The sequence below is a fragment of the Epargyreus clarus genome, unplaced genomic scaffold (assembly GCF_041222505.1).
Source record: "Epargyreus clarus isolate Ecla_fem2 unplaced genomic scaffold, WU_Ecla_fem_2.2 ptg000026l, whole genome shotgun sequence".
In the NCBI taxonomy this organism is placed as follows: domain Eukaryota; kingdom Metazoa; phylum Arthropoda; class Insecta; order Lepidoptera; family Hesperiidae; genus Epargyreus; species Epargyreus clarus.
The window spans coordinates 8,973,565-8,983,853 of record NW_027332233.1 but is presented as its reverse complement, the minus strand read 5'-3'; the positions used below and the strand labels follow the sequence as shown (position 1 = coordinate 8,983,853).

At 35.1% G+C, this 10,289-nt stretch overlaps 1 protein-coding gene across 1 annotated transcript; it reads right to left on the bottom strand.

The window, feature by feature from the left end:
- Positions 1-101: 101 nt before the first annotated feature.
- On the bottom strand, positions 102-9,776 carry Dp1 (satellite-binding protein 1 Dp1). The gene is made up of 16 exons (XM_073087888.1): positions 9,695-9,776; positions 9,550-9,617; positions 7,241-7,508; positions 6,215-6,637; positions 5,910-6,125; positions 5,522-5,705; positions 5,281-5,411; positions 4,905-5,088; positions 3,868-4,824; positions 2,955-3,241; positions 2,434-2,679; positions 2,113-2,250; positions 1,942-2,036; positions 1,640-1,853; positions 1,151-1,363; positions 102-1,041 (listed from the first exon to the last, which is right to left on the bottom strand). The coding sequence occupies exons 3-16, from the start codon at positions 7,460-7,462 to the stop codon at positions 748-750; spliced, it is 3,804 nt and encodes a 1,267-aa protein (XP_072943989.1). The 5' UTR covers positions 7,463-7,508; positions 9,550-9,617; positions 9,695-9,776; the 3' UTR covers positions 102-747.
- Positions 9,777-10,289: the final 513 nt, after the last annotated feature.

The following is a 10,289-nucleotide window of genomic DNA, read 5'->3' as shown; positions in this document are numbered from 1 at the left end:
TGTAGTTCTATACAGAATAATTTTGGTATCAGACATTTAAAATGCATTCATTTGTAGAATATTTGCATAATAGGTCAATGGGATAAATGAAAAGAAATAAGTCCTGTAAAAGATTTTATTAATATTTCAAACACAATTTGCTATGTACAAATTACTTTGTAAAAATATTTATTTTTGTCTTATTACTTAATGATTCATTTATGTTATAGGCAACACTAAAAATGTATAATTGTAAAAAAAATATCATGAAAATTATTATGATAACATAATTCATTGTAATTTTAACCAATAAGTACATAGAAATTTCTATACATGCACTCCATAGTGGTTAATGATGAAATATAATTATATATAACTATAATTTTATTTTTTCATATATTAATAATTAATTGTATTAAACCAACAAACAACTTAAAACAATGGCTTTAAAATAATAGAAATGTATGTGATAATTCCATAATGTATAATGGATATGGCATTCAGCACTAACAGTAATAGATCAAACCAAACCCAATCAACGTCACACCTCCAGATCCTTTACGGGAAATGCTGCATTTTCACTGGACGCATATAAATTCTATCGTTACATAAAAACGTAATAACGTAACTACGACCTAACCGCGTCCACTGCAATGAAAATAGGCCGAACAGTCGAGCGAAGGACGAGTCGCGAGGAGTACTAAGATCGATGTTTGTCAAATAGGATCGCGTAGTCGGCTTCGGCCTGGTCTCGTCGAGTCGAGAGCGTTAGCGGCGCGGGCCCCAGGCGGCGGGCGACGGCTGCTGCGGCGCGGCGGCGCGCGGGGCGCCCGGCATCGTGGGGAACTCGTGCGTGGACGCCGTGTCCGGCGCGCGTTGCTCCCACGGCCCGCCCTTCACCACGAAACCAGTGGCGGTTGCAGTGCTACCACCACCACCGGAAGCGGCGGCGGCGGCGGCGGCACCACCGCTGCCGCTGCTCGCGTTCTCATTGCTCAGCATCTCACCAAAGTCCAACGATGGTGCCGCTGGACGCTGATACCGATCTACAACGTCTTGAAGCTGTAAAAAGAAAACACGAAATACATGATTTTGTTGTGTTCTACAACTACTTTTCACATTTGCTAGGGTCAAATTTCGTAATCAATCAATGGCATATCGAAAAACTCACGTATTCCTCAGCTATATTAAGCAGATGATCCTTTGCATCGAGCACATTGTCCTCCTCGCCAGCGATGACCACAATACTGTCGTCACCATGTTTTGGAAACCTGATGTCCACTTTATATTCTTCCATTATGCGTTTAATGTTCTTTCCTCTCAGGCCAATAAGCCTTCTATGTACGCGAGGGTCAATGTCGACTTCCTCCCGATATTGATTATCCTGTGGTTGGAAATTTTATTAGAATATAGTAAAATATGCTTACAAACTTATAATCGGGTATTATTCAAAAAGTATAGCGAAAACTTTATAATGATTTATAATTATAATATATTTACTGGCACATTTTAGCACATACTTTGTAAAGATTATTATATGCTTGATCAGAATCGCAAGACTATACGCAAGACATATCATCTTGAGAAATGCTAAATGTGACATAAAATTCCACAGTAACAATGTTTATAATTTAAATGAGGAACACATTTTAATACTTACGAGTTGATGTACTATCGCCATTATGGCCTCCTTAGCTTGTTGAGCCTTATCCTCATACCCTTGTACGGTAATGATATCGTCATCAGGGTCACCACGTTTGGGCAGGTTTATTTGTACTCCATAATCGGTGCGAATCTTGGAAATTACTAAACCACCTTTGCCAATGACAAGGGGATGGTACTCAGGATGAACTTTGAATTTTAGTTCAAATGACCTAAAATATGATTTAAAATTAATAAATTGTAAAAATGGTCTTCCACACATATGCATATACATTCTAAATAATAGATTTAAGTAAATACCTAAGAATTCTATCTTCTTTTTCTTTCTCCATCTCTACAATTTTATCAGCAAGTGCTTCTTTCGCTTTTTCAACATTGGTAGGAGTTCCAGTCACCTAAGAATGAAAATAAATATTAAAATTAGACACATAAGTCAAAAAAAATGATTTTTTTTTTCTGAATATACTTTACCTTAACAATATCACTATTTTCTTCAGCAGGTGGCATAAGAATGTGAACATCATAAGTTTGCATCAATTCTCTCCTCTTTTGACCAGCAAGAACCCGATGTAATTCATTAGGAACAGTTACTTCAATAGTAATAGGCACCTGAAAACATATGACTATTGATATAAAACACATTCAAATATACGAAAAAGCTATCTGAAAGTTAAATTTAATGCATTAAAAAAAATACAAAATTTCGAAAAAATATATATTTTAGAAAGCTGTAAGCGCCATTTTGAACCTACAGTCAGAATTTTATTAAAAATGGAAAACAAAGAAAATTACCTGCTCCAATAGAGCTTTTTTAGCTGATTCACAATTTTCGGGGCGGCCCGTTATTCTGATGATGTCATTTATTCCGGGCTCGGCGTTCTCTTCATTCTTGACGGGGATGTCCGCGCCCTCAGCCATGTCGCGCTCGGGGAACTTGATCTGAACGTCGAATTCCGCGGTGATGTCCTTCACTTTGGCCCCGCGTGCGCCCATCACTGTGCGATGGTGTCTTTGAGGAATTATGCATTCGATCGTAACCTGAATTAATACAGAAACATAAAGTTTAAATAATTGTACGAGATTTGAAATTTAGCTGTACAATATTGTCTCCTTTACGTAACAAGTTATACTCATAAATCTAGCAATTCCAATAAACAGTGTTTATTCCATTCAATAATTTTGGAATTGAATTTGGAAATAATTTGGAAGAACCTAACCTAACCTAACCATTAAGTGTAATTTTCTCTATAGTTATCAAACATGTCTAAGTAAGTAGAAGACACTGACATTGACAGTATTAGGACAGTGCAAACCTTCGATTCCAAGTCCTCGATGATCTCGTTGATGCGGGCTTTCGCAGCGTCGATGCAGTCCTTGGGTCCCTTAAGTACGACGCGGTCGCTGCTGACGCCCTGCCTCGGGAAGGAGATCTGCACGCCGCCGCAGTCGTCCGCGATGCGGCGGAGCACCTCCCCGCGGCGAGCCACGAAGTGCCGGTGGTGGCGCGGCGCTACTGACATCTCGCCCTCTGACACGTTGCTGATTTCCGCTACGGCCGCTTCGAGCTGGGTACGTGCCGCCTCCACCTGCTCCTCGCGACCTGCGGCCGATCGACGATTTTAAACTATAGTCTCATTCATAATTAGGTGTTCAAAATATAAACAGAGAAATGTCACTGTCAAAATTAACAAGATACAAAAACTTTAACAGTCAACAAAAAACAAAAACTTTAACAACTATACACAATTTAAGAAACGCGCTATGAAAACGAGAAAACATTCGAGTTCGATTACAATCACGAAAATGAATAATATCAGCTACGAAACTTAAAAATGACGGCACAAGAAATGTTTTGGATTCCGAGTGTGTTACCATTATCACATTTTAATTTTTTATCATAAACCTTGTTTTTTATTATTATTACTGTATGGAAAGAAATTGAGGTAGTATAAATATTAGAAAATGAAGAATTTTATTGTTGTTGTATTACTTTCATATCGTCAAAAATAAGAAACTACCATTTGAAACATATTCTCTTGATAGGTCAACCAACACATTTGTTTACATTTTGGACACTTAATCATAATTACGTTTCATAAATATCATTAAAGTTTGGCATGAATATATAGTTTGATTTATAAACTGCCAAACTTTATTATAAGTCTTTAGCAAAATATTGACATAGATTCAAATAAATAAGGGCATATAAACTATTGTAACTCTTACCGATTATGAAAATGGCTTCCTTATCCTCATCCTTCTCAGTCGGGAATATAATTCGGGCACCAGTTTGGTCTCGAATCTTTCTAATATTAGCACCATATTTTCCGATGAGAAATTTGTGATGTTCAGGTTTCGCCCTGACGGTTGCAGTGTGCGACGTGAGCTCCCTCTCAGACGCGTGCGCCAACAGCTGTTGCTTTGCCTTCTCTACATCTTCAACTGGACCTTTAATTACTACCTTGTCGCTGTCGCTCTCAGCTGGCGGGAACTTGATCAAGACGCCACCGCATTCCTCCATAATGGAATGGATAAGTTTGCCACCTGCACCAATTAACGAATTGTAATATTTCGGCGCGATAGTTACTTCCTCTGTAACAATATTGGCTTTTTCATTGTGTATTTGCTGTATCCTTTTCACGGCCTCTTCTACGTTCTCACGTTTGCCGCGGACGGTAATAACATCGCTGTCGTCGCCTTCAGCGGGCAAGTCGATAACTGTTTGCGTTTCATCTCGGATTTTTCTCAAATTTGCACCACCCTTGCCAATAATGAATTTGTGGAATTGTTTGAAAATAGGGACTTCCTGTACATACGATGACTCGGCGACTTCCTTCATTAATTTGTGTAAAAACTTTTCACATTTCTCGATGTCCTCCTGAGGGCCCCGCAATTTAATTGGGCTTCGTTTCTGGCCCTGATCAGGCAGCGTAATAAGTACACGGTCGAATTTCTCGCGAATTTCTTTAATTTTCTCCCCTCTTACTCCTATTAGGGCCTTAATATACCTATGGTCAACATAAACTTCCTTTGATCTCTCATTCTCCAGTTTCATAACCATCTCTCTTAACTCTCTCTCGGCATCAGCAACACCTTGGTGGCTGCCCTCAATGCGAATGACATTAGTACCTTCATTTTCAATAATATTAATAACTACACCAGTCTCATCCTTCAGTCTGTTAACTGCAAAAGATATCCATAAATTAGTGAAATGATGAGAACATTTAAGTAATACGGACCTAAAATGGTAAAGAGGGACTTACTGTTACTTCCATTTTTGCCAATAATATGCTTGAAGAATTTAGGGTCAACTGAAAGCTCAACATAAGTAAGAGTCGCTAGCAGGTTCTTTACAAAATCGTCCAATTCCACTTGTGCTCTCTCCACTTCCTCAGGTGGGCCGTCAATTTTTACCTTGTCCTCAGAGTGCGTGATATCTACGTGAACCTAAAAAAATATGTTTGTAGTAAATGAATACTAATATAATATTATTAAACATTTTAAGTAGGGATATAGTTTTATATAAAAGGTGAAAATCGAAAAGAAGAATTGTCTATCAATATTAGCAGTCAATTTAAATGTTATGCAGATCAACCTTTAGTAGAAGAAAAATTCAATAAAATGCCACTAATAACTAACCTTTGAGAAGTCCTGGGTTATCTTTTTAATGTTTGATCCGTTTTTTCCGATAATATACTTATGAATCCATGTTGGTGCGTCAACTGTAGCGGTTTTCACGGAGTTCGCTTTTTCGCATACCTTTGACAGAGCTGTAAGGTCACAGAACACACAATACAGATCATATTGAGTCATATTTACAAAAAATCACAAGCTACAAAAATAAAAATAATTTTTGAACATAAGCATTATTTTTACATACCAAGCCCAATTTTATTATGAGGTCCATGTAGCGTAATAGTTCCAGTGGGGGAGTCAGGGGGTGGCACTTCCACAGACACACCGGTCTCTTTCAAAATCTCCTGAATAGTCGTACCACGAGAACCAATCACATATTTGTGTTGAGATTTTGGTACCTCAACTCTCACTGTAGAGCACTTTTTAACCTACAATGGTATAATAACATAAATATTTATACATTCATATGTATTTCGAAAAGTACACATTAGTTTACATATAATACAATCTCATAATCTATTATTCGTCACGACACTAAAATCTACTTTCAAGACCTAGTTACTAGACTATTTATTTATTAAAAAAACGAAAAAAAAGAAATATTCTCAATGTGAGTACATAAATGTACTTGCCATGTCCTCGTAAATCTGTTCAATCTGTGCCTTCGCAGCCAACACGCCGGTCTTTTCCCCTGCAATAACAATTTCATCGCTTTGCGTTGATGCCGGTGGAATGTGGATACGAGCGCCGGTCTCCGCGCTGAGCGCCGCTGTGCGCTCTCCGAACGGGCCCATAATGAATGGATGATAGATCTTCGGTACGGTGACACGTTCCAATGCTTTACGCGACTAAAATACGATAAAAAACACATTAAATACAATTTAAGTAGAATTTGTTACTTACATGTTGTCCATGTGAATTATATGAAAATGCTTACCTGTTCTTCAGAGCAGATGCGGATCTCATGTTCTGCTTTTTCGATACCTTCCTTAGTCCCAGTGATTGTAATGGTCTCGCTGTTATCTGCAATGCTAGGCACGCTGATCTTGGTTGCGGTTACCTTTTCAAGGTCTTTCAACTTTTGCCCTAGTTTGCCCAAGATCCATCGGTGATGCTCTTTAGGGATCGATATTTGCTTGCTAGCCTGTTGTTGGAAGTGAGTCAAAATTTGACGTCTAGCATCAAGTACGGCACTATGCTTTCCAGTGATCAAAAATGTAAGACTGCCGTCTTTGCTCGTAGATATCTCGATATGGGCGTCGGTGACCTTAGTAATGGCCTGACAAGTTCTCAAAGATTCTCCCTCACCAAAAGTATTAGCGTTGTCCAGTTTCCTTTCCTCATATGGCACATGAAATACCTAAAAATTAATGCACATCATTTAATTACAACGAATTTATCAACTGCTGATAAAATACACAATAGGATACGATAAAATTATGCCCTAATTATTAATATCTGTCCATATGGAAAATTATATGTATTCATTCATTCAAAAGTATTGTTAACTACACAGTCCCGCGTATAATATATGAACTAGTAATAATTTTATATTGAATTATTGTATTAAATGACATACAATGAACTGCTTGTAATAATAACCTACATTTCAAATAATCCATACTATGCAGTGAAGCAATAAAAAGTCGCAAGACCACACTTAAGATAAGATACAAATGACAGCAATAAACTGCAACAATATCTTAAATTATTCAAAATACTAACTAAATTCTGAAATATGAACAATTTCCTAATAATAAAATGTAAGTAATAAATTCTGAATTAAGGAAATGCTGAAAAGAAATTTTACTTGTAATCATCGACACGATTTACCTACATTACGTGTGCATATGGTAATTTGGAGTTATCGACAGGTTTACGTAATACTTAATAGCCGACACGTGTTCCTATGTTATCTACCGAAACTTTTCTTATAAGTGTTATTTTAAAAATATTTTTTTACCTGAGTATGCAGGGATGAGCCGACACGCAGTTTATTGGTGACCTGCTGTATGTTCCGCTGCACAGGTGGTTGCGAGTGCGGCAGCGCCGGGAACAGATCGTCGTAAGCGTACGAGCCGCTGTTGTCGTAACCCACGTTATTCATTTCCTCCGCATGCACAGGTATCTCAGAATGAACGGGTAACATGTCTCCAACCATCATGGATTGTTGCTGATGCATCATTTTTGTCTCCTCCAGCAGTCCTTGTCCGCGCCGAGTCGTTACAGTACTACAATTAAATGAAATAATGTATTAGCTATAAAATACCACGTCTGGAAAATGAATTGCATCACATATTTACACAAATGTTGTTGCTATTGTTTCATTACACAAGTTGCTCATTAATTTTTATTGAGTATCACAATATGAAGGACAAAATATTATATACCTACTTATTATCACACATTCAAATCCGTGTTACAATTTCATTTAATACCACTACAAGAGATTTAAAGTGAATTTATTTAGATATTATTTACCCAATGTTTATAAGTCTTCTGATAAAACATTAAGTAAGGTAAATTAAACCTTTTTCAAATCATTCAAAAAAACTTGATCATTAGGTAAGATAAAATATAAGTTATTAGTAAACTTTAGAGTGTAAAAGCCATTATAAATTGTAAGTGTTATAAAGGACACGATAATAAGTACACACTTAAATACCTCAAGTACTACCTACAAATAAAATTACATATACAAGATTGAAAGTGAAGCTATTGCAACATTATTTATGTAATGTTTATCACGGTTCTGATAAGAAATTAAGTTAAATAGAGAAACTCGTATGCAAAATAATTGATAAAAGCTGGACGGTAGGTATAGAAAGGGCAAAGATCATTCATTATTTGTCAGAAATAAATAATTGATGTCAGAAACACTCAATGTTATCAGATATCAGATTAAAATTACAAATAAAATTTTAATTTTAAAATTAATTGCAGCTGATTGATAATCAATATGCAAAAGAGTTGTACAATATGATAGAACTAAGAGTACATGAATTTATTGAGTTTTTTTCACTTTTGACTTTCTAGATCATTTTGCACAAGCAATGTCTGTCAGTCAATTTGTGACCTTATAATTAGGGAGCCATTAGACTTATTTAAAAGATTCCTTTTTTACTGTGGATTATATTACTTATACACCTTGTTAAATAGTGACCAGGGTGTAGATAGAAATAGTATGGTACAGCACATGTGTTATGCTACTATAGCAAAGCATTGGATATCTGAGGAGCAATTTAAGTGAAGGGGAAGGGTCTGTTGCTGTTTAATGCCCACATCACATCACTGAAGGCAGCACCATGTCCAGTGAAGTTGTATTAAAAGTTTATGACGATCTTACTATGCAACGGAGACAAAATGGAATGTTGAATCTACACATTTGTATTCTACATGGAAAGAGGCATATGAATACATATTTTACATTTTTGTGACCTTAACAAAAATTTTAAGTACATACAATCCTATTATCAATAGTTATCAATTTTTATAGGCACTGAAAATATTTAATTAGTATATGATGCATTTTTTATATAGGTGTTTCTGCATGTAACAAATTTCTATTATACAAATAATCTTATATGTTGGATTACCATAAAATATTAATGATCTTAGAATCAGGAATGTAAGTATTTGTAATTTCACTTTCACTTCAAAGTATGACAAAACCTCCTTTGCTTACTTTATATTGTTAAATGAAATTAGTTATAATGTGATGAAAGAAGTGGTTAGTTTCAAACAAACAAGGGCTGAAGTTGTATGAAACTTTAAATTTGAGCCAGATCATATATTGTTATGACATGCTATAATGTTAAAAGCATATTGATCTTTTTACACACATTTTCGTTTATATTACTTTGTCGAACTTTTTGGGATTTCAAAGTTACAACATACACGGTTTATGTGACAACATAAGTTTTGTATTGAAAATACTGTTCTTTACAGAAAATTGTTATTGTTAGTTTTTATTCAGTGATTTTATTATCGTTTCATTGGTCGCTACGACCTGAAGATATAAAATTTAACATAGAAAAATAATTTAGTATGCACATAATTAAAATTGTTTTTGAGTATGAATTGTGAATTTATATGAGTAAATATTATGTAGTAATTTGATTTTATATAGGCATGAAACATAAAAAAGGTAAAATAAAATCATTTTCCTAAAAATATTAAAAAGTCTCTACGGTTACATTTTGATAATACGTGTCACCTTCTTCCAACACATTTGACGTGGAACTAGTCTCTACAAAATATAACATTACATACCAAATGTACTGTAGCCAAATCAACCAGGAATGTTATCCTTTACGCGCCAGGATCGCTAATTCTGTCTCCTATGGAAAAATAGTTTAAAATTATAATTAAATATTGTAAAAACAATAAAATAATTTCGACCAGCGCACACACGTACCCAATGCTGCCGCGAGCAAGGAGAACATAATCCACAGATAACTGATGTATAGTTATCAAAAAAAACTACAGATAAGAAAAGTATTCATTTTATCATCATTATTATGTCATTAGTGGACACATGGCTTTACGCGAACTGTAAAACTTATCTAGCTGATAAAAGTTCTAAAGTAAAATATGACAAGTACCGCAATTACGAATACTGTATTTAAGTTTAAATTGTAAAATAAACTATAGTTTCTTCAAAATTTTCAGTGGCGCTGGCAACGTACAAAGCAAATATAATATATTTTTCATGTTTATGTTTAATTAATTATGTGGAAACTCATGATAAATGATTTTTAAGTTCATTTATATGGGTTTCGGGCCTCATAATCTTTATTTAATATTGTAATTTTTATTAAGTTTAAGTCATATGATGAATGTATGATTCTAAATAGCTTGTGTATTCTTGTGATTAGTATTATAGTCATTATAAATACGTGAAAATACAATGAATATAGACTTTATAAAATTAAAGTTAGATTTTTTTAATTTTATTGTTAGTTTAATTTTATCTGTGTATCGGGGATCATAGACAAATATCAACAATCGTA